The sequence below is a fragment of the Penicillium nucicola genome, assembly GCF_028828085.1.
Source record: "Penicillium nucicola strain IBT 29836 chromosome Unknown utg000010l, whole genome shotgun sequence".
Lineage (NCBI taxonomy): Eukaryota > Fungi > Ascomycota > Eurotiomycetes > Eurotiales > Aspergillaceae > Penicillium > Penicillium nucicola.
In genome coordinates, this window is record NW_026643134.1 from 1,884,246 (window position 1) to 1,906,864 (window position 22,619).

A 22,619-nucleotide genomic window follows, 5' to 3' on the forward strand; every position below is an offset into this window, starting at 1 on the left:
GGGTAAGAATTATTCGAAGTGAATGATCAAACTGAGACAGAACACAGATCTGGAAATAGACTGGGAGTTTTGTTCTCTACAATTTTCTACCATAGACATTCACTATGAGTAGTGTTTTACATGTTGAAGAAGACTCCTTTGAGACAATAAAAGTCTCTGTTTACCAAGGAAGCAAGAGTGTCTACATGCTGAACATATCTCGAGAAAGAAACAAATGGATATAATATTAAATGGTAACTAGAAATATGCAAATCTATAATTTTAAGTAGCAACTGTCTGGTGCATGACGTTGGAACGGTAACTGTCTGACCGCTGCAACAATTCCTCGTGCGAACCATGGTCAGTGCAAACACCACCATCGATCAAGAAGATCACATCCGCCTTGCGGATAGTGTGGAGACGATGAGCAATAGCAATGACAGTGATACCCCGAGCAGCCTTCTCAAGACCATCCTGCAGAAGCTTCTCAGACTCCGCATCCAAAGCACTAGTGGACTCGTCAAGAATCAACAACTTAGGCTTTCGAACAAGCGCACGAGCAATGGACAGTCTCTGCTTCTGGCCACCGGAGAACTGGTTACCGTTAGGTCCACAGAGAGTCTGGTATCCTTCCGGCAGGGCCATGATGACGTCGTGGATGTTGGCAAGCTTGCAAGCCTCCTGGATTTCTTCAGGGCTGACGTCGTGACCAGGTCGGGCGCCGAGCCCGATGTTGAACTCGATACTTCCCTCAAATAGGACATTTTCTTGGGGGACCAGGGAGATCCAGTCACGGAAGGAGACATCAGTTGTCTTTGTCACGTCGACGCCGTCAATGAAGATACCGCCGGATTCAGGTGTGTAGAGACGCTCGACTAGGGAGATGATGGTCGATTTACCGGCACCACTAGGTCCAACCAGGGCGCAGAATTTGCCTGGGCGGATATCAACGTTCAGACCCTTCAGCACCTTCATATCCGGGCGAGCGGGGTATGAAAAGTGGACATCGCGGAGCTGTACGCTCGAGGCTGGGTTGCCAGAGTCGTAGGTGGGCTTTTCCTCGATGGACTCGACATCTTTGAGGGTTCCGTTCATCTGGTCCTTGCCGATCTCGATTAGGCCTAGGATTCTGGCCATGGCAGATCGTGCCGCTGACAGCTCGGGCGCGAGCGCGAACATCTGACTCCAAAGTAGGGCACTAACGAGAAGAGAGAAGACGACAATCAGGAACTGGGTTTGGGTGTAGTTTCCGTTGACGATTTGTTTGGAACCCCACCAGTAAGCTAGAGCGTTGACGAGGTTACCGAGGAAGTAGGTCATTGCTTGCCATAGACTGGCTTGGATGGTGACCGTGAGTGTTTCCTTGCGGGGTCCCTTCAGGGATCGACGATAAGTCTGCAGGGTATCCTCTTCGAGGGAGAGAGAGGCAATGGTCTTGATAGAGGTGACTGCTTCGACGCCAATATCGACCGACTTAGTGTAGGCATTCTCGTGGCGTTCCTCGAATTTGCCGAGGACCATGAGCTCCATCATACCAGCTCCAAGCAGAAGGGGAACCACAGCCAAACAAACCAAAGCGATTCTCCACGCGATAATGTGGGTGAGAACGATGGCAGCAATCAGGTTGATGGTGATAGCAAATAGAGTGCCGATGACAGAGCCACTCAGACCAGCCAAGGCGTTACCATCGCGAGTGATGTAAGAAAGAAGTAGTGCAGGAGATCTGCCGTTAGACTGGTGCCATTGAAGATCCTGCTCGAAGAGTGACCGGAAAGACAGGACGCGGACTTTGTAGACAATCTTTTCAGAGATATATCCGAATCCTCCCCAACTAACGATGTTGGCAAAGAACTCAATCAAAGCGAGAACGAAGAACATGAGACCATAGAAGTTACCCCGGTTCCTGATACTGGCTGCGCTCTTGCAGGGGTTCAGACTACCGACAGTGTTACCGAAGATGACGGCTTCACCAGAGAAGGCTCCACCAACCATGGTGGCACCGAGAAGCGAAGCAAGAATCATAAGCAGATGGGGTCTAACAGCAGGTGCGTATCCCTTGCAAAGAGCCCACAGGCTCTTCTGGGGAGTATCGGGCTCTTCCTCCTCATCCTCCGCGGACTCGGGGGCTGCCTGTTCAGTGGTAGAGACATGGGCCTCCTTGGCGGGTTCAGTGTCATTTGAAACACTACCCTTCTCGTTATCGACCTCTGTAATAGAGGTATCGTCAGACTTGCTGACGGTTTCAACGCTGACAGTGGATTCAGTCTTGTTAGGAGCAGACCCAAGAGTCTGCAGCTTAACGAGTTCAGAGTATGGACCATTTTGGGCCATCAATTCAGAGTGACTTCCCTCCTCAAGAATGTCTCCCTTGTGCATACAGACAATCTTGTCGGCACCGGTGATGGTAGACAAACGATGAGCGATGGTGATAACAGTTCGGCCGGTCGAGATGTTGTTGATAGCACGCTGGATGCGCTGTTCACTTCTAGAATCCAAAGCAGCGGTGGCCTCGTCCAAAATCAGGACTGCGGGGTCCTTAACAAGAGCTCTGGCCAGAGACACACGTTGCTTTTGTCCACCACTGATCAAACGTCCACTTGAGCCAACAAGAGTGGCATATCCGTACTGCAAAGCCTCAATAAAGCCATCGGCATCTGCAAGCTGCGCAGCATTACGGACCAAGGCAACAATTTCGACGACTTCAGCACCTCGCTTCTCGGCGGCTGTAGTAAGGTCTGATCCTCCTCTGATTTCAGCAGCAACATCCGAAAGATCGGTGCTGAGGAGAGTAGTCTTCAGGTGTGCATGGGCCGGGTTGCTCGAGTTCATCAAACCGTGGGCAATGTTTTCCAATAGAGATCGGTCCAGCAGAGAAGGCTCTTGCTGGACGAGACTGAGGAATCCTCTCAAGTCACGAGTGTTGAGATCGCGAATGTTTTGACCATCGAAAAGGACCTCGCCCTCGGTGACGTCGTATAGCCGATTGACTAGACCTGCGATGGTTGATTTTCCACTTCCAGAAAGACCAACAATGGCAGTGTGCTTCTTAGGAGCAATGGAGAGATTGATTTTGTTGAGAACAGTGATCTCAGGACGAGACGGATAGATGAATGAAACGTCCTTGAACTCGAATCCGCCCTCGGCCTGCGAGAGACGAATGCCGTTATCGCCACATCCATCAATCAAAGGCTTGCGCTCAATGTCATCGCGGAGCTTTTTGTACGAAGCCACAGCCTGAGTGAACAGGTGAATAAAAGGAGCAACTTGACTCAGGAGCAGAGTAGCTGTGTCGCTGTCAGTATGACTTCCGTTTTCAAGATGACTGCCTAACTAACCTTCAACCAAGACGAAAATCACAGTAAAGATAGATCCAACAGTTTTGCCAGCTGAGTCTCCACCCAGTGATTCGGCAATCTGCTTACTTCCCTGCCAGAAGGCCAGACCGTTCGCACCATAGGCAATGAAGTACAGGAAACCAGCCTGGATACCGGTAGCAGCAGCTTTCTTCAAGCCTTCGGTCTCGGACTGCTTCAGAGCTTTCGAGAACTTCTGCTCCAGACGGCCGTTGGCACCAAAGGCCTGCACCACAACAATGTTGGAGAGTGCCTCAGAGGCAATCGACGCAGCGGAAGCGGCGTAGTCGGACATGCGCCCGGTGTATTTCTCAATATAATGACTTCCAACAAAGGACATCAAGAAATAGGCGGGAACCAAGGAAATAAGCATTGCAGCCAAAATATAGTCCTTAATGAAGGCCACAATGTAGGCCGTGATGAAGAAGGAGAAACTGGACAGACAGATGCCAACCTTTTCAGCTGTACCGGAACGAATAGTCTGGATATCGGTATTGAGACGAGAAGCAACCTCACCAGCGGGCAAGTTATCGAAGAAAGAGGGTTCCTGCCGGAGCAAGTTCTGCAAGTATTTTTCACGGAGTCTCTGCGCGAGGCGTGCACCAGTCATGGTCCAGCATAGTAGGTGCATATAAATGAGAACGAATTGGGCAACGGCGAGGTAAACAATCAACAGAATCTTGCTATTGATGTCGGACTGAGAGCTGGAGTCGGAGCTGGACGAGGCGGTTCCATCGGCTTGACTGCAAGTAACATCGTTGAAATCGTCGAGCAGTTGACCGAAGACGATACCGATAATTGGAAAGGGAACACCAGCAGCAATCGCCGACAATATTCCCACCAAAAGTGTCCCTAGCTCAGCTCGGGAGGGATTGCCGGCCAGGAGCAGCTTGGGGTAACCAGAGAGTTGCCCGAAGAGCGTCATGGTGACTCGATATAGGCGCCGGCTTGCAGCACGTGTATAGTTGACGTTTCGAGTGTTGAGGAAGCTAAGTTCTTCAAAGCAGCAAATTTATTGCTCCGATGGGCAAAGTCAGGAAAAAGTCGCATCCACCCGTTAGCGTCTTTCTATCCGGTAAAGCAAACTAGGACACAGCTCCAGAGAAATATGCCAAGTGAAGGTGAGAATTGAAGGGGGCCCGGATGTTCAGCATCCGGCCACTGAGTTTTTTTTATTTTTCCAGCTATTTCTCTCAGCCGACATCGGTTTTAACGGTTTTGAAGGAAGAAATAGAGAAATTCCAGAAATTCAATTGTTATCAGATCGTGGGGCTGCCGTACCACGGGTCGCCATGAGCTGTACATACCAGTTCGTACGAACGAGTATTGGCGTATTGTATGTTTGTTTCACCGTAATTATACTCTCTGTACGGAGCGTACTGTATGCACCTTGGTGCAATTTTTGTCGTATGATGTTTGTTTCATCCGATTAAACATAACAAATGATTTACAATCCCAAGGTCCGATTTAAATACAGAAAGGCAAAAACTTGCTACCGAAATGATCATTCTTTCTATAGTATTTGGGCTTGAACATAAATTTGGAAATTCTTTCTATTATGAATTCTAGCATATTACGTACCACCGTCAAAGCAACATTTCAAGTACTCCGCGACCTCCGACCTGCAATGTGACGGTGTGAGTGGGCCCTCGAGCTCCGTAAAGTTACCGTGCAATCTAAGAAGATTCTTTTTGACTTATCTGATCAAATCAGATTGGAACAACGGGACCAAAGTGGATTCTCTAATTACCGCAGAGAGTTGCTCTAGGAAGCTGCAGATGGTCAAAGAGCTACGAAGTACCCCAGTACTACCCGCATTTATTGGACGTGGAGAAGCGAGGAAAAAGAATTACAAAAAAAAAAAAGGCGTGAATTTTGTATATTATCAAACAAGAGGGTCAAGCATTCTTACAACTTGGCATTCCACGCGGCACGATCAGCGGACTCCAAAGGCCGCTCTCGTCCATCCCAGAACAGTGGGCACAACTGGAACCACTTCTCTCGGCTACAGATCGAGTGGACCGATCTCTTATGTCCGAGGTCAACGTATTTGCCGATGGTGAGACCCTGGGAATTCTCGTAGGACAAAATGGTGGCACCGGTGGCCTTGGGCTCACCGACCACATTTGCCGTACGTGGGTCGTCTAGGAAGCAGTAGTGGATGCAGCTGGAGTACCAGGCATTCACACGTTGGGCGCCTCGGAAGCTCGAGTCGCCGACGAGAGAGTGGCGGCCGCGATCGTAATCTCCGGCATCGTAGTGAGCACCGTAGTGATCCTCCTATCGGTATATTGTAAGCATCATCGATGTAGATAGAGAAAGATTTTGACCAGATTGAAGGGTTGAGATTTACCTTTGACCAGTACAGTTCGTAGTAAGAAAAGCGGGAGTCATTAAAGCGGCCGAACAGGCACAGAACATGGGGATCGAAGTGCAGTTTGCGCAGATACTCGGTGTGCTGCTCAATGGTTCCAGTCTCGTTCCAGCCAGCTGCAACGCGAGGGTCGTTTTGCCATGTGTTGAAGAGTTTCACATGCTCCGCATTTTGCCAATCAACCACCTCGAGTGAGAAGTGCTCATTGATCTCTGGGATATATCGACTGTACGCAATTGAGCCCGGATGAGGCTTGGGACGACGTGTCGGGTGACGAGTATACACTGGCTCTTCGGGGAACTTATTTGTGATTTGGTAGTTCTCTGGCATCACCGGATATTGATCGAGCGAGGCCCGCATAGGCCCATCCGTACCGTCTCCTACCACCCAGATAGGACGAGGGCCCATTGGGGAAGCAGCGCCTTGCCAGAAGGCGCTTCGAAGAATCAACAATTGGTCAAATTGGAGGGCTTTGTTGTCTCTGTCGCGAAGATTTTTGGGATGTTGGATAGCAAGGCCGGTGGAAAGAAGCTCATTTCTGATTACATCTTGTCCTGTGCCGGTCAGGTCAAGTCTGAAGTACTCAATCGTTGAATGAGTGAGGAAGATGGCGTGAACAACATTCCAAACTTGCGCTAGAGAAGGTGCACTTCCCGACCATTGGAAAACGGTTTGCGGGCTCCGTCGCGCGCGACCCCAGGGTGTGTTATCGGAAATTGGAGGCTGTTCAGCCTTAGAAAGAAATGTGAGGTCGTTCCATGAGAGCGAATCTGAGTGTAACGGTTCTGGCAACGATCGTCCCGCGGTGGGTTGCTCATCGAGTGTCAAGCTGTGTTTAGCTGGTGACGATCCGGCAGACTGCACCCGATATGAAGTCAGATATGGGTGTGGAAGCTTCACCAAAGGGTATTGTTGAACAGAGGCCGACTTGGAGCTCATTGTGGTGAATTTAGGACAATTGATCCCAAGCTTGACCAAAAATGTCTGAGTAGAAAGGAGTAAGAAAAATTTGGAAGGAAGTTCACCCTAGTGATAACAATCAAATTATATGTAAGCTATGCAGGGACTCTGAACAGCCGAGGATGATCCAAAAAGGATATGGAAACCGAAGCCGAATTTTTTTTTTTTTTTCTGACAGAACCTAGTGAAGTAATATTGTCTCGGATGCTCCAGGCAACGCTATACTGGATATATATGGGGATTTGGTCTAATTTTTCATCTGTACCAGTCGTGGTACGCGGGTTCCGAGGTTCCGTCCGTAAGCTTTGACGGGATGCGCTAAGAATACTGTCACGTCGCAAGCATAAAAAGACATAGGTATCCTAGGGTGGATTGGCCTAAACTCTCCACATTATTTACTATGTCGCTACGAACAAGGCCATCAAACTACGAGAACTTCGAGGTCTCGTTTCCCCATGAGCGGGTGGTCCAGGTCACAATCAATCGACCAGACAAGCTGAATTGCATCGATAAGGCTACGAGTCGGGCGATCGCAGAGATCTGGGAGCAATTTGATCAAGATGAAAGCCTATGGGTGGCCATAATCACAGGAAATGGCAGAGCCTTCTGTACCGGAGCCGATCTTGGAGGTGGGTTCGCTTGATTTCTGCCACTATCAGCCAGATTGGAGCAATTCTAATAAAATATGAGCAGAATGGAACGCTATGAACAAAGCCGGAGTGGTAAATGACATGTCCGCACCCGGTCTTGCAGGGCTTCCTCGCAGGAGTGGCAAGAAGCCGATCATCGCTGCAGTCAATGGCATCTGTATGGGTGGAGGCTTCGAAATGATAGCCAATTGCGACCTCATTGTGGCCGCCTCCTCCGCTATCTTCTCTCTTCCGGAGGTCAAGCGAGGTATTGTACCTGTGGCCGGTTGCTTACCGCGACTAACTCGTACCATCGGCCTTCAACGCACGATGGAGCTCGTCCTTACCGGCAGGAACGTGGACGCCACCACTCTCCACGAATGGGGTCTTGTGAGTCGAGTGGTGGAATCACCTGCGGATGTTGTCCGTGCGGCACTCGATATTGCGGAAGTCATGTGCAAAAACAGCCCGGATGCGCTAATTGTTGGTCGCATGGGAGTTCGCATGAGCTGGGAAGCCGGCAGTGTGGAGGATACTGTCTCAAGTCTAGCGGATGAGTGGTACCCTCGGCTAGTAGGTGGTCCTAACTTCGCCGAAGGGATCCAGGCATTTGTGGATAAACGAGCTCCAAGCTGGCGGAACTCGAAGCTTTGAGAGATTGGAAAAAGAAGAAGAAAAAAAAGAAAATCCATTCCAAGGTTCAATTTAATCAGATTAACAAATGCGGACTAGTGTCGGAGCTATGAAAAGTGGGGGCGATTTATCTGATTCACGCGTATTTGGTATTTGGTATCTGGTATTTAATATATATCGTATTTTACATCGAGATATTGGAGGAGCATTCATTACTACTACAACTGCAGATCAGCTTGGACTCTCTTAGAACCAATGCAGCAACTTCTGCTCCAACTCACTTCTACTTAGCTACACCGTCTACCCAGGTATATTCTCGAATTCCTTCATGATACACCAATATATACCCGTATCGGGTGAACTCGCTCGGATCGCGAGGTGAGGACCTAGTGTCGGCCTTTGCGTCCCAAACTTGGAGGTCCGGTTGCAGCATGGGTTTTTTTTGGTCATTTATGGCTCTTGTCGCGGTGGAAAAGACAATGTTATTCGCCAATGTACGCCAAGTCTTGCCAAGGCGGTCCTCTGCTTATTTCCTAAAAAGGCATGTTCAACGAGCATCTCGAAGCTTGGTGGTCGTATCCCCCCGGTTGGCGTAGCCTTCGCTTGCTTGAACCAAGGAATTATTGAATCTGATTAGATTTTGCCATCGGATTGTCCGAATGTGTCCGAGTGTGGCTGTCTAGGCCTCTCGTGGGCTGACCGAGGACTTGGCGCAATATGCCGAAAATTTGAAATGTCTTGGCCCTACAGCAAATGGCATGTTGAGACACTGCCAAGGCTTGACATTTTGGTTCGAATATCACGGCGTGGCGTGCATTAGTCTTCCACCAAGTTGCCGACTTCGGTGGATATCAAGCGCCGGATCTCAAGCGCTAACAATAACAGGAACTCTATAAGGGCCGCGGGTCCCTGGCGCTTTTTTACTTTTGAAATGTCCTGAGTTATTGCGAGGCATTTTTTCAACCCGGGTCATCATGGGTTTCGCCAGGTTTCGATCTACCTTCCGGAGGTCTTCGACACAGGAGAATGTCACTCCTGTCACTGTGAACACTGACGAGGAAACCAAGAGAGATCTTGCTACCGAGACTGTCACTCCAGCAAATGCAAGTGAAGAAAACCCAGAGGCTCCTACAGAGAACACCCAGCGTGGAGTTCGTGATGTTGAGGCCATTACTTTGAGCTGGTCAAAGACCATGCTGATTGCAGTCTTTGTCAAGTGAGTTTGACTACATGAAATAAAGGACCGGAATAACTTGATCAGTGAACTAACAAAGTTTTTTCCATTAGCATCTGGTTCCTTTACTTCGTCAATGCAATGCAATCCTCGATCAACTATAGTTTGATGTCCTATGTCACTAGTGACTTCGAAAGCCACTCGCTGCTGAACGTGATCTATATTGTCGCAGATGCCATGACAGCTGCAGTATACATCCCCACTGCCAAGGTCATGGATGTCTGGGGCCGTGCTGAGGGTTATTTGTGCATGACCATTTTCGCGACACTTGGTCTCATTATCATGGCCGCATGTCACAATCTTCCTACGTTCTGTGCCGCCTACGTCTTCTACAGCATTGGTTTCGGAGGTATGACATACTGTGTCGATGTTATAACGGCCGATATCTCTACATTGAAAAATCGAGGATTGGCCTTTGCGTTCACCTCTTCTCCCTACATTATCACTGCCTTTGCCGGCCCGAAGGCGGCCGAGAGCTTCTATGAAAAGATCAGCTGGCGTTGGGGCTTTGGCTCCTTCGCCATCATCTTCCCCATTGTTGCTGCTCCTCTCTTCTTTATTCTGAAATTCAACCTGCGCAAAGCCAAGGTTAATGGTGTCTTGCATAACGAGCCTAGCGGCCGGACAATTCTTCAGAGCATCTGGCATTACACGAAGGAGTTCGATGGTAAGTTTATCTGTAAGAGCTTTGCCGGTTAAAAGATACTAATTTTGAACAGCCTTCGGTGTTGTCGTTTTCTCGGTTGGCCTTACTGTTTTCCTTCTTCCATTCACCATCGCTGCTAGCGCTCCCAATGGCTGGGGCTCTGGTTATATCATTGCTATGATTGTGGTCGGCTTTGTGATGCTTGCTGTCTTCTTGGTATGGGAGATTGTCTTGGCTCCTACGCCGATGTTCGACTTTAGTCTTTTGACAGACCGTACCGTCATTGGCGCCTGCTTGCTTGATGCGACATATCAACTTTCCTACTACTGCTGGAACAATTACTATACCTCTTTCTTGCAGGCAGTCAATGATCTTTCTATCTCTGAGGCCGGATACGTCAGCAACACATTCGATGTTGTCTCGGGTGTTCTTCTGCTTGGAGTCGGTTTCATCATTCGCCGGACTGGGCGTTTCAAGTGGCTCCTCTACATTGCTGTTCCTCTCTACATCTTTGCCCAGGGTCTCATGATCTATTTCCGTCGGCCCAACCAGTCCGTCGGTTACCTTGTTATGTGTCAAATCTTCATTTCCATTGGTGGATCCGTCTTCATCATTGTTGAGCAGCTCTCTATCTTGGCTGCAGTTGACCATCAGCACGTCGCTACTGTGCTTGCTCTATTGAATGTTGTTGGCACTGTCGGTGATGCCGCCGGTTCTACCATCTGTGGTGCCATCTGGACCAACACCTTCTACAAGGCCTTGCAGACCAGGCTCCCGTCATCTGCTATGGGCGACATTGATTCGATCTACGAGGATATCACCGTCCAACTGAGCTATCCTGTCGGATCTCCTACCAGAGTGGCAATTCAATCCGCATATGGCTACTCCCAGACAAGAATGCTTGCTGCTGGAACTGGTCTGATGGGTCTTTGCATCTTCTGGACCCTCATGATTAGAAATATTGACCTGAACAAGGTCAAGCAGACAAAGGGTGTTGTCTTCTAAGGTGCTGGAACTCACCTTTGTCGAATTCTCTTTGATAAGACGGGTGTTGGTTCATTCCCTCCCCGTTGTTCACCTATCTTTTGGTGTTGTTTAAAATTGATCAATGGCCTGAAGGCTGTTGTCAAACATATACTTGTGCTTCATATCTTACTATTTAATGCTCCTTATATAACGATCTGAATGTAGAATGTTATACTCTGACTCTACTTGTTTTTTCTCACACGTAAGAAGAAATATTATCAAATCCATTAGCCGCAATTCAGCCGCACTGAAGCTTGCGTGGACATGTGGACATGCAGTGTGACAGACCACCTCAATCCTGTTCGTCTAATGCCAAGTTCGTATACGCCACGAGACGCGACAACCCTCCGCTCTGTAGCACGCCAAGGCCCGAAGCTGTCGTCTATGCTAGGATTCCCTTAGCCTACAACTCACGAGGAAAAAGTATTATCAATTGGGCCTCTATTTCAGGGTAATGGTACTAGAATACCCCCTTTAAGTTACACAAATTTACCACTAGTATGTAACATACAAATTCAAGATACAGTCTCCACGCATCCAAAACGGGCAAGTTTGAACCTCAGTAGATACCTACCTTTGTCGGTTACAACGCCCGGCGTCTTTCAACAAGATCCACGTCTAGGCAGAACTCCGACCTCCGAAAAGGTCCACTCCGCAGTGGAACCAGGGATCAGGGATCGAAAGGATCAGATAACTTTTGTTTCTCCTGTTTGCACATCTTCTCCTCGTTTGCTCGGGATTCTGAGACAGTCAGCTTGCCTTGCAGATCGAACCGTCTTCCCTACAACGCATGGTTGACAGGGCTGATCCACTGCTTATTTCTTTTAGTAAATGGTCAAGCATGTCGGCCAAGTTTGACCGGATCGTCTTGGGAAATTCCATCTAGGGAAAAGTCGCCCGAGCTGTCTCATCCTCTTCCGCAGGGGCAACCACCCCCATTTCGGAATGCATTTACAGAGAAACTAGTACAATTCCTCCAAAAAAGAAGTTGAAGAGCATTGTATGTGTCATTTTTTCCCAGACCATCTGATTAGATTGGGCTGGATGTGGTGTCCACCGTGGCGTTACTATCTGATCCGCTTTCTTTCAATTTCCGTGTCTCGGACTGTTTGAAGAAATATCTTATCCGTGTGAAGTGCCGCGATGTTATACATCTGTTCGGCGATGACATCTGTGTATTAAAATATTATGCGCCATGTAGACTGTATGGGAGATTGATAGTTGCTCTTGTTCAACAGAGCAGAAAAACCTTGGTCCTGATCGAATTGATATCCAATATAAGTTAATGCTAGGTTTTTATTGTCGGGTATGATGGTTATACTAATATCTGGTGTTAATTTTTGACCTTATGAGATGATGTTTGGACCGTATGTTCCATAAACATTTGCAAGAATTATGCTTGTAAAATCATACTCTCGGAGAGCTATATATCTAAAAGACTACTTGCATATACATAAGGCGCTTGTCATTCTCTGGGTCTGTAGGCATTCTGGACTTTCAAGGAGGAGGCGAGCATCTGTGGCTTCTCAAATGTCAGTCATGTGATCTTAGGCCTCAGGCGTTTAGGTTTGTCAAGATTGTCACATTTGTCACGTTTGCACTCCCGTATGCCTCTAATTTCTAGATGACTCATCCAAATGTCACGTGCAGAACGAGCCCTGAAAACAATACATCCCATGTCAACAAGTATAAGTCCTGTACTTGTCCATCGTATCTATCATAGGGGACTAATTATTCCAAAACTGGATGTAGGCTATTTAGACTCGTATATGAAACTTTTCTTGGCTTCTCTAGACCTCCGGTGCACTTCTAGCGGTAAAAAGAAAACAGAGGGATGGTTGACTCATGAGGTAAAGTCTACGAGCATGCGTCCGGGTTGGCGCCAGCGAGGCTCTTCTGCTTCAATTTTATCAAAACTCTCATCATTGTTTTCCTTTGATTGTGCTCTTCATTCCATTCCCCCTCTCTGTCCCACCTCTTCTCTCAACCTTTCATCCCATCTCCTCCATCCCATCTTCTCCATCCTATCTCTTTCATTCATCCCATTCTCTACATCTTGTGTATCTGCTGTCTTAGCTTTGATCATCTTCACTGTGCGTCTTGGTGTCTCCTTTTACCAGACCTGTCTGCACCCTCAAGAGTCTACCTTTACGTGAGTACCCATAATTCATCTGAAGCCAACAAGATCCATACACTGACCTTGGCACTCATTCCTAGGTGAAGCAGAATCACACACTGGCTATACCGTTCTTTTACAGAAGAACGTTCAATGTTCTTCCTCTCGTCAGCCTGACAAGCTGCTCGAGGCGAGGACTGTAGTGCCGAACCGCCTTCTCTGCGCATCAGAGACGAGAGGCAGACTACTGTCTACACTCTACTGAAAGCTTTGATTGCTTTCATTTATCGGGGTAAGTGATTTCCGGCCTAAGGATCGGAAAACAAAGGATCTAAGCTCATGTTTTTCTATGCATGAAGCACGAAACCCGAACCCCAAAACCCGCAACTCGAAATACCACAACCCTCAAGCCCTAACGTATCTCATCCAATCTCTTCGATACAAAACACAGACTTAGAATGTCTTCCTCAAATGTTTGCCCATCTTCGGTAGAAGAGTTGGGTGACAAAGAGGGGCCCATCCCTACCAATGCGGGCCCAGCCTCGAATGTTATCGAGCCTAAACCTGGGAAAGCTACCTCTGCCGTTGCCAGTCCTAGCCAAGCTCTAGAAGACAGCACAATCATCGATACTTCTGGGGATAGTATGAGCCACCCTCTACAGCAGAACACTGTTCGCACTTGGCCTGAGTATCGACACGCTTTGAGCCACAACACAAACACAACGATTCGCTCTCATCCTATCAGCCACTTTGGCTCTCTTCCAACCCGTAGGCTCTGGTCTATCAATAGTCCTCGGTCCTTGCAGACTTCTTTGCCTGAGCCCAGTCTTGCACATGAAGCTACCTCGAATGAGTTTCATCCCATCAGCCACTTCGGGCTTCTTCTTACCAGACAACTTTGGGCTGTTCGTCGTCCACAGTTCCATTTGACTGCTCCGCCTTCTGAGTCTAGTCATTCACATGAAGCTCCCTTGAATCAGTTTCATCTCATCAGCCACTTTGGCTCTCTTCCTACAAGGGGTCTTTGGCTTTATCGTCGTCCGCAAATCCATTTGACTGCTCCACCTTCTGAGCCTCTTCCCTCGCGTGTGACCTCTTCTCCTACCCACGCCTTACCACTTGACACTGCTCTGCCTACTGAGTCTATTCATTCACATGAAGCTCTCTTGAATCAGTTTCATCCCATCAGCCATTTCGGCTCTCTTCCTACAAGGGGTCTTTGGCTTTATCGTCGTCCACAAATCCATTTGACTGCTCCGCCTTCTGAGCCTCTTCCCTCGCGTATTCTCGCGCGTGTGACTTCTCCGGCTCACCCCCTACCACTTGACACTACTCTTTATCCTGAGCCTGTTCTCTCGCGTGTGACTTCTCTGGTTCACACTCTACCACTTGATACTGCTCTTTTACGTCAGACTTCTCCTCAGGTTGAACCTCTTCAGCCTGAAACCCGATCTCCATCTAAGGCGATTTCTCCTCCATACAGTTCTCCTCTCAGATCTCAGAACTCTCTTCCGCTTCAGACCTATCTCAACCCCGAGAGTCGATCCACCTCTGAATTCGTTTCTCCTACCTTCACTCCTCCTTCCCCATTGAAGACTTCATTCCCATCCAATAATCCGGACCACTTCGCGGCTTCTCTTACAAACACTTCTCTGCTCCTTGAGACTCCTCTATCTGCCGAGGCTCAACTTGTCACGCTCAACAGTTCCTCGGTACACGACGAGACCCTCCAGACCGAACAGCATCATCCCGACGTAGTCAATCCCGACTTAACAGTCAGCTACCAGACGCCCGTTGGGCCAACTGAAGCGACGTCCCTAAATCAGCCACCGATCACAGATCCCACGACTGCACCGGTCGAGTCTTTATCTCAGCTACCGCATGTGCCAAGCAACAACTCTTCATCCCATGACATCGCGATCTCCTCGCACACTGTGAAAGGCGCATCCACACCCTCCAACTCTCCTGACCCTGTCGAACAGTCGAACACCTACCGCTTCGTCTCATCAACCGAGCCCAGTACTGTTCCTGGATTGACTCCTGTCGAATATTCTGAGTCTGACAGTACCTCAGTCCATCCCTTACACGGTGTTTCAAAACTTGCGTATGATCAGATGGTAACAAATTGCAAGTTCATAAAATCCATATGCGAAATTCAGGCACAGTTTCGCCATACCAAGCTCAAAATGCCGGACACCGATTGTGAAGTTTGCGACCTGTATTACTCGACGGTCGAGCAAATTGAGGCTCTCGAAATTGAGATCGGCCTTCCTTCCACACTCTCGCCCTCTGAAGATGCACAGTCCGGGGCAATGTTGCCCGTGATAACCCGTCTCAACTTCTACTATGAAACCTTGGGCCTGGAACAGATTCGTAATCCCCCTTCTGCATGCGACTTCCACAGGGGTTCCCCCCGGAAGAGATCAATTATCGTACCTTGGTCTTTCTGGAGAAGTATTTCCAGTGGCTTTGTGATGCGAAGTCTGCCTTAGAGAGAAGGGCAGCTTTACTGCGTGGGCGTGTCATGGACCACTATCGGAAGGAATGTGAGGACGTAAGTGCTTATATACTTGACTGTATTAAAGATTACATTGCTAACTATTATGAAGCCAAACAACAATACGGTCTCCGATTGTGAGACCGAAGTCATCGATAACCTTCTCACCAAGTTTGAGAAGGGGGAGGAAACCACCGTGAGGCTGCCTCAGAAGAAGAAGAAGCGCAACAAGGGAATCAAGAAGCGCAGAAAGCCCGCCAAGAAGGGCCAGCCACCTCAGTGTCAGCCCCAGTCCGAAGTCGAGGCGGCAGCTCCTTGTGAGTTTGACACTGAGGTGGCTGTGGAGCCAACCGAAACGGCCCCCAAAAAGAAGAAGAAGAACAAGAAGAGAAAGGGTGGCAAGGCGGCCGAGGCCATGCCTGCTCAGGAGCGAGGTGACTGGCACCTCAGCCAAGAGCCAGTTTCTCGTCTCCCATCTGAGGCTGAGGCAGACTCAACTATTGCCAGCACTGAGCCTCTGAGTAAGGCGAAATCCATAGCCGAGGTCAGCGACGAAGAGCTTGGGGCTCCCATTGCGGGAGAATTCATCTACCAGTCAGACAAAGACTCCGGGTCTAAGACCCCAACCCCAGGCTCTTCCGAGCCATTCACGGGCCCTGCTGCCCTTTCTCGAGAGGTCCTCGTCGACCCCTCCACTCCATCTTCCAACTGGAAACTCGTCCAGCGGAAGGAACGCCGCCACGGCAAGTTGCAGGAGGAGGTGCATCACCCCGAGCAAGCCCAGAAGGAGACTGGCAAGCTCGAGTGTGTGTTGGTGTCCTCGGTTTCCACCGGCAACGTCGAAAAGACGACCGGCGCCGAGGACCCAACCCCTTCTCTCCCAACACCTCCAACCCCGACCCCTCCTCCCCAGCTCGCGGCCTTGTCCACCGCCGAGTCTGGCCACGCAAACCTCGACGAGACAAATACCGACGCTCGTCATCATTCGCGTCCAATTGTCTCGTCGGGGGGCGCTGTCAACCGGGAGGGGCGCTTCACAGAGCCGGAGGGCTCGTGTCGCGCCTCGGGATTCGGCATGTGCGGTTTCTACCGCGCATGCTGCTACCATCGGCAGCAGGATCTGTGCGGCTGTCCGCCAGGCAGATCCTGTTGCTGTCTTCACCACGCAGGAGACTGCTGTCACTGCCTCGGTACCCATGGTACTGTGGCTGAGCTGTTGAGAGAGCGCAGTGACGCAGTTCCCTCGCGTCGGAGGGCGCTTACTGGCTAAGTTAGCTGGTAGGTGGTGGTAGGGAGGTGCCGTTGGTGGTGGGAGTGGAGGCCGGTGGGGGCCTCTTTTTCTTCAATAAAAATTCCTGTCTGTGTGTGTCGGTCCCTGGTCATCTCCTACCTAACTCCCATCTGGGTGGTGAGGTGACTGGGGGCCGACTTGATGTATGTTAAGAAAAAAAAAAACAAAATAAAAAATAAAAAACAAATGCCCTTATTTCAACGTAAATCCTAGATATTGAAGAGTCTATATAAGTGGAGGTAGAGGCAAACAGTTTGAAGACTACATTTTTGGTAGGAAGCTGTGTTGAAGGACAGATGCAGATGTGAAATCTGTACAAACAAAATATGCTACTCTTTGACTGTGTCAGAAACACGCAAACTTGTAGTATAAAAGACATTAATTTTAGAATACTGACCGCAGCAATAGTATAGTATGCAAAGAATGCGTAGAATGCACTATCATTTTGAGGTGAATTCATTGCAATCCATGTATACACCCCGTTATCAAAGGCTTGCTATGTCACACTATGTCAACATTAGATCGCATTTCTACAACTGCTTTAATCTTAAGTACGATAATAGTAGTCGAGTTCTAGGCATCATGTGTTGGCATATCTAGGTGATACCCTCTTCATCCTGAAGCGAGAATTCATAAACTAGCCATGAACATACCGAGAAGTAAATGCACCATCTTGGATATGAGTAAGTAGATCAACGTGTAACACCCTCAAAATTGTGGACAAGTGGTCAAGGACGCGAATAGCAAGTACCCTTACTCTACTGTAGAAAATTCATGCACACTTTCTGGACAAGCGTTAAGTCAACCCCAGGTACCTTATCGATGCTGAAACAAACCAGAATTAACGTTAGGGCGTCGAACCTCAACCCGAACCCCAAAACCCTAAGGGCGCCAGCACCGGAAGTCAGACCTCCCCGGGTAAACATTATACCGTATAAGTAATCTGCCCATGCACCAATTCCCCCCGCCCCGGGGGCAATTACCCCGAACCTGTGTTTGTTTCCACCTTGGCTCCGTAAATCCCTCTCAATTTATTCTTGCTATACTAGCAAGCATGATAGATCAGAGTCGAGTTGTCAAATACTAATTGCTTGTCTGGCCACCCTAAGTCCGTCTTCATCATACCATATACAATATTGCTCCAACCAACCATATCTTCAGTCCATCTATGAATTAATATGCCATCATCAACTACAATACAATACAAGAGCAAACGTGATATTCATGAAATCATAAATTTTCCTGGTATCTATCGTAGCAAAAACAAAAGCACTGATCCAACCTCTATACATACAACAAAGGCTTTATCAACCAACGCTGCAATCATGTACAAGCTCCCATTTACTGCTTATCGGGGAAACCAAAGTTCACACCGAAAGGAGGGAAGACGAAGCGCTGGAACTTGTTCTCAGCCTTGAGCTGGTCACTGTACTTCTGAATCGTAGCCAGATCCTCGGCGTCGAGGTGGATCAGATCGGCGCGGTTGGCTTCGATGCGGGCTGGGGTGACGGACTTGGCCAGAACGGAGGAGCCACGGGCAACTGGAAATTTGTTAGTCTTTATGTTAATGGTGATTAGGGGTGGATGGTGACTTACTGTGCCAGCTGAGCAAAACAGTGGCGGGGGTAACACCACGCTTGTTGGCGACGGAAACGATGGGCTCGGCAGTGAACAGGGGGCTGCCAGTGCTGCCGAGAGGGCTGTAAGCCGTGATGTGGATACCCTTCTGCTTGCAGAAGTCGACAATCTCCTGCTGGGGCAGAGAGGGGTGGTTCTCAATCTGGTTGACAGCGGGGACAATGGTGGCCTCGGGGAGGAGCTTCTCTAGGTACGGGACACTGTGGTTGGAAACTCCAATGGCCTTGACCTTGCCGGTGCCGACGAGTTTCTCCATGCTCTTCCAGGTGGTTACGTGAGAGTGAGAGTGGACAATATCCCGCGATCCATCAGGGAGCTTGGGGAAGATGTTGTGGTTGCCTGTGGGGGAACCTGTTAGTTCATTCGATCTAACTTTGCAGTCAGACTCGGTGGGCTCAACTCACCCTTAGGGTTCATAGCCAGGGGCCAGTGCATGAGGTAGAGGTCAACATATTCGAGTCCAAGATCAGACAGACTCTGCTGGAGACCCTCCTCGACGCGAGCGTGGAACGAGCACCACAGCTTGGTGGTCACGAACAGGTCCTCACGCTTGACGATGCCGGAGTCAATGGCCTCCTTGATACCCTGGCCAACCTCGTTCTCATTGCCGTAGCACAGAGCAGCGTCAATGTGACGGTATCCAACCTTGATAGCGTGGGCAACAGCGCGCGCGACTTCGCCGGGCTGGGATTGCCATGTTCCCAGGCCTAGAGCAGGGATCTCTGCGCCGGTGTTGAGCTTGAAACGAGTATCGCAGGCAGCCATGGTGTAGAATTTACAGACAGGAGATTATTTACAGAAGAAGAATTTCCAGTTCAATTCGAAAGTAAATGAGGGACTCGTTCCAAAGACACCCCGAATCCCCCCACGCGGGGCCCTTCACCCCCGCGTCGGGGTTTTTCCATCAATCACCGCGGGACTGCGTGAAGATGGAATTCGGTGGAATTCAGCTCTTCATTCTGACATCAAGATGGGTTGGAATGTCGGTAACTCAGTCGGCTCTCCAAAACTCCAACCCTCCAACCTCCCAAACATCCTCTGGGCAGTTATACTTCCCAGACCAAAAGACGGATGACTCAGCACGGAAACTGGCTTCCTCAATGGCTTCGATTTCTTCGACGTTTACTCCGCTTGACATCAGCGCCCACTTTTTTAGCTGGATTGGTTGGTGGCAGCCAATCAGAGCTCGAAAGGAGCTGCTCAGGTCAGATCTTCATCGGCGCGGAAGCCAGAATCCGTGATGTTTCCCAGTACACTCGTTTAAGGCGGCGCATCATGGGGTTTTCTGGGGAAATACTTCGGCGCACAACTTTGAAGATCGGAATTCTAGACGCGATATCCTAGCCTGGCATCTTTCCCCGTGCCTAGTTTTCGATTCCTATATATACGTCTACTATCCGGGGTGAGGAAATCCTATTCTACACTCCTGCAAGACATTTGGATTAGCAATCCTCGCAATCTCATTTGACAAAGATATTATCATTATTGTCTGAATAGAAGCACATCAGCTTCGTTGTACATTTTTCACAATGGCACCCGTCGCCGTTTCACCGCAGGCTTCCCCCGTCTTCAACAAGCGGGATGGCCAGGCTCTCGAGGACCTCTCCGATGCCATCGATGAGGTTAATGTCCTCAAGGACACCCGGAAGCGTGAGGCCGAGAAGAAAATCGCTGAAGAGAAAGATCTGTACGAAGCGTCCGAGTTTGACAAGGAGAAGGACAAGACCAACTTCCGCCAGTACGAGGACGCCTGCGATCGCGTCAAAAACTTCTATCAGGAGCAGCACACCAAGCAGACAGTGGCCTACAACCTGCGTGCCCGTCACGCTTTCCACAGCAAGACCCGCGCAGAGATGACCGTCTGGGAAGCCATGGAGAAGCTCAACACTCTGATCGACGAGTCCGACCCCGACACCAGCCTCTCCCAGATCGAGCACCTGCTCCAATCTGCCGAGGCTATCCGCCGTGACGGCAAGCCCCGCTGGATGCAGCTGACCGGACTGATCCACGACCTGGGCAAGCTCCTCTTCTTCTTCGACGCCGATGGCCAATGGGATGTCGTCGGCGATACTTTCCCCGTCGGCTGCGGCTTCGACGAGAAAATCATCTACGGCCGCGAGTCATTCAAGGGCAACGAGGACTTTGAACACCCGATCTACGACACCAAGTTCGGAATTTACACCCCCGGCTGCGGTCTTGACAAAGTCATGCTCTCTTGGGGTCACGATGAGTACCTCTACCACATCACCAAGGAGCAGTCCACCCTCCCCGCCGAGGCGCTTGCCATGATCCGCTATCACTCGTTCTACCCCTGGCATAGCGCTGGCGCATACCACGAGCTGATGGATGACCATGACCGTGATATGCTTCGTGCTGTTAAGGCTTTCAACCCTTATGACTTGTACAGCAAGAGCGATGGTATTCCCAGTGTCGAGGAGCTGAAGCCCTACTACATGGAGCTCATCAATGAGTACTTCCCCACCAAGGTTCTCAAGTGGTAGATTCGAGGCTACGGCTAGATGCTCATTTGTTGTACCCTTTTTTTGTTTATTATGAGATTCCCCTGTTTACCTTTTGGTACATACTATCACGACATGAAATAAGCGTTGGTTTTTAGAAATCCATTTTGTCATTCTTTTCAGGCAATATTCTTTTCTTCATAAGAGACCATCAAGTGTAATTTTAGCCTCTTATTTGGGGTGTACAGTAATTATTCCAAAGTTGAGTCTCATCTTCAATATGTTCTTCATTTCTGTCTTCTATTTAATATTCAACGTTCTTTCGAATCCCGATCAATACCGGATAGTAATTTCTCTTCTTGCCATTAAAAACGTGTTTCACTTTCTCAAGCCTTTTTGGTCCCTTGCGCCCTCATCGTTTGCCTTCTAATGATTACCTTATAGTCTCCATCCACGTAGGCTTGACAGAATGATACCAATTTAATTTATAATAAACATACTCCAATTAAGCCAACTACGCACAATAGCGGTTTTTGAAAAGATTTCATTTTCAACTAAGAAAGCAAACCATCTGCAGAAGCCCCCATAACTCACAGACGGGCAAGCTCACACCTCTCTCCGTTCTCATCAAAGAAAATCTTCTTCTGAGTAATAAGCGACTCCTGCAAAGCAGCCCCAATCCTGACAGCAGTAACTGCAGAACCCAAATCAACAGGAACCGGCGAATCATCCAAACACGACGCGGAAAACTCCTGAGCCTCAGCAACAAAAGCATACTCAAAGCGATCATAATAAGTCTGCGGAATCTCACGACGAATACCACTCCCATCATAAACATTAACATGATTCATGGCCGGCTGCGTATTAACCGCCAACTTGCCCTTGGTCCCAATAATCTCCGTCACATCCTCCTGGCCAGCGGCCATCATACGAGACGCGTAAAAGAAGGCAATGCGCCCATCATAGAACTCAACCAGACCCACTGCATTATCGCGGTCATTGTGTTTGCGCAGGTCTGGCTCGACGGCGGTGATGCCGACTGCGGAGACGGATTTGATTTTGCTGTCTTTGCCGAAGAACCAGAGGGTGAGGTCTATGTCGTGGATGGAGCAGTCAACGAAGATGCCACCGCTGAACTCGGCATAAGCGACGAAGAAGCCGCTTGGGTCTAGTTTGTCGCAGGTTTGGCTGCGGAGGACGGAGGGCGTGCCGATTATGCCGGCTTGCATCTTGGCGTAGGCGTCGCGGTAGGATTTGTCGAAGCGTCTGGAGAAGCCGCACATTACTTTCAGGTGCGGCTTTTTGACTGCTGCGTCGAGGACGGATTGGGACTATTTGGAGGGAGATGTTAGTTGTGTTATCAGGTATTTTGGGTGGGGTACGGGATGTGTGTATAGATCGAGTGGGTGCAATGAGAGAAAAGAGACAATTGACGTACAACTTCTACGCTGGTGGAAATGGGCTTCTCGCATAGAACATGCTTGTCCGCTGCGATCGCCTTCAGGGCCTGTTCGGCGTGTACGGCAGTGGCTGAGGCAACCACCACGGCGGCCAGGCCCTCATGCTTGAGCATGTCATCGTAGTTCTGGTACAGGCGAACACCAAAGGGCTCGAGATGAGTTTTGGCCCATTCGAGCTCCACGGGATCTGGAGAACTGGCTGCGACGAGCTCAGCTCGAGGAGTGCGTTCGAGGAAGTTTAGGGCATGGCGCTTGCCCATACGGCCAAGACCGGCACAGCCAATTTTCAATCTTTGAGCAGACATTATATAGAAATGAGGAAAT

The 22,619-nt window shown here is 49.3% G+C and overlaps 9 protein-coding genes across 9 annotated transcripts; 4 read left to right on the top strand and 5 right to left on the bottom strand.

Moving 5' to 3' along the window:
• Positions 1-261: 261 nt before the first annotated feature.
• On the bottom strand, positions 262-4,257 carry N7511_009258 (ABC transporter ATP-binding protein; the record flags this gene model as incomplete). The annotated part of the gene is made up of 2 exons (XM_057131635.1): positions 262-3,263; positions 3,315-4,257. The coding sequence occupies 2 exons, from the start codon at positions 4,255-4,257 to the stop codon at positions 262-264; spliced, it is 3,945 nt and encodes a 1,314-aa protein (XP_056979623.1).
• A 983-nt stretch (positions 4,258-5,240) lies between these two features.
• Positions 5,241-6,645, bottom strand: N7511_009259 (GNAT family N-acetyltransferase; the record flags this gene model as incomplete). The annotated part of the gene is made up of 2 exons (XM_057131636.1): positions 5,241-5,612; positions 5,686-6,645. 2 exons carry the CDS (start codon positions 6,643-6,645, stop codon positions 5,241-5,243), a joined length of 1,332 nt encoding a protein of 443 aa, XP_056979624.1.
• A 421-nt stretch (positions 6,646-7,066) lies between these two features.
• sidH (enoyl-CoA hydratase/isomerase family protein) lies at positions 7,067-7,949 on the top strand (the record flags this gene model as incomplete). The annotated part of the gene is made up of 2 exons (XM_057131637.1): positions 7,067-7,295; positions 7,360-7,949. The coding sequence occupies 2 exons, from the start codon at positions 7,067-7,069 to the stop codon at positions 7,947-7,949; spliced, it is 819 nt and encodes a 272-aa protein (XP_056979625.1).
• A 953-nt stretch (positions 7,950-8,902) lies between these two features.
• On the top strand, positions 8,903-10,813 carry N7511_009261 (uncharacterized protein; the record flags this gene model as incomplete). The annotated part of the gene is made up of 3 exons (XM_057131638.1): positions 8,903-9,144; positions 9,216-9,829; positions 9,882-10,813. 3 exons carry the CDS (start codon positions 8,903-8,905, stop codon positions 10,811-10,813), a joined length of 1,788 nt encoding a protein of 595 aa, XP_056979626.1.
• Positions 10,814-13,408: 2,595 nt separating this feature from the next.
• Positions 13,409-15,442, top strand: N7511_009262 (uncharacterized protein; the record flags this gene model as incomplete). Its single annotated transcript, XM_057131639.1, has 1 exon — positions 13,409-15,442. The coding sequence occupies one exon, from the start codon at positions 13,409-13,411 to the stop codon at positions 15,440-15,442; it is 2,034 nt and encodes a 677-aa protein (XP_056979627.1).
• Positions 15,443-16,042: 600 nt separating this feature from the next.
• On the bottom strand, positions 16,043-16,645 carry N7511_009263 (uncharacterized protein; the record flags this gene model as incomplete). The annotated part of the gene is made up of 1 exon (XM_057131640.1): positions 16,043-16,645. One exon carries the CDS (start codon positions 16,643-16,645, stop codon positions 16,043-16,045), a length of 603 nt encoding a protein of 200 aa, XP_056979628.1.
• A 1,434-nt stretch (positions 16,646-18,079) lies between these two features.
• On the bottom strand, positions 18,080-19,141 carry N7511_009264 (putative glycerol dehydrogenase; the record flags this gene model as incomplete). Its single annotated transcript, XM_057131641.1, has 3 exons — positions 18,080-18,279; positions 18,335-18,715; positions 18,781-19,141. The coding sequence occupies 3 exons, from the start codon at positions 19,139-19,141 to the stop codon at positions 18,080-18,082; spliced, it is 942 nt and encodes a 313-aa protein (XP_056979629.1).
• Positions 19,142-19,905: 764 nt separating this feature from the next.
• Positions 19,906-20,877, top strand: N7511_009265 (inositol oxygenase; the record flags this gene model as incomplete). Its single annotated transcript, XM_057131642.1, has 1 exon — positions 19,906-20,877. The coding sequence occupies one exon, from the start codon at positions 19,906-19,908 to the stop codon at positions 20,875-20,877; it is 972 nt and encodes a 323-aa protein (XP_056979630.1).
• Positions 20,878-21,425: 548 nt separating this feature from the next.
• Positions 21,426-22,600, bottom strand: N7511_009266 (putative NAD binding Rossmann fold oxidoreductase; the record flags this gene model as incomplete). Its single annotated transcript, XM_057131643.1, has 2 exons — positions 21,426-22,166; positions 22,274-22,600. 2 exons carry the CDS (start codon positions 22,598-22,600, stop codon positions 21,426-21,428), a joined length of 1,068 nt encoding a protein of 355 aa, XP_056979631.1.
• Between the last annotated feature and the right edge of the window lie 19 nt (positions 22,601-22,619).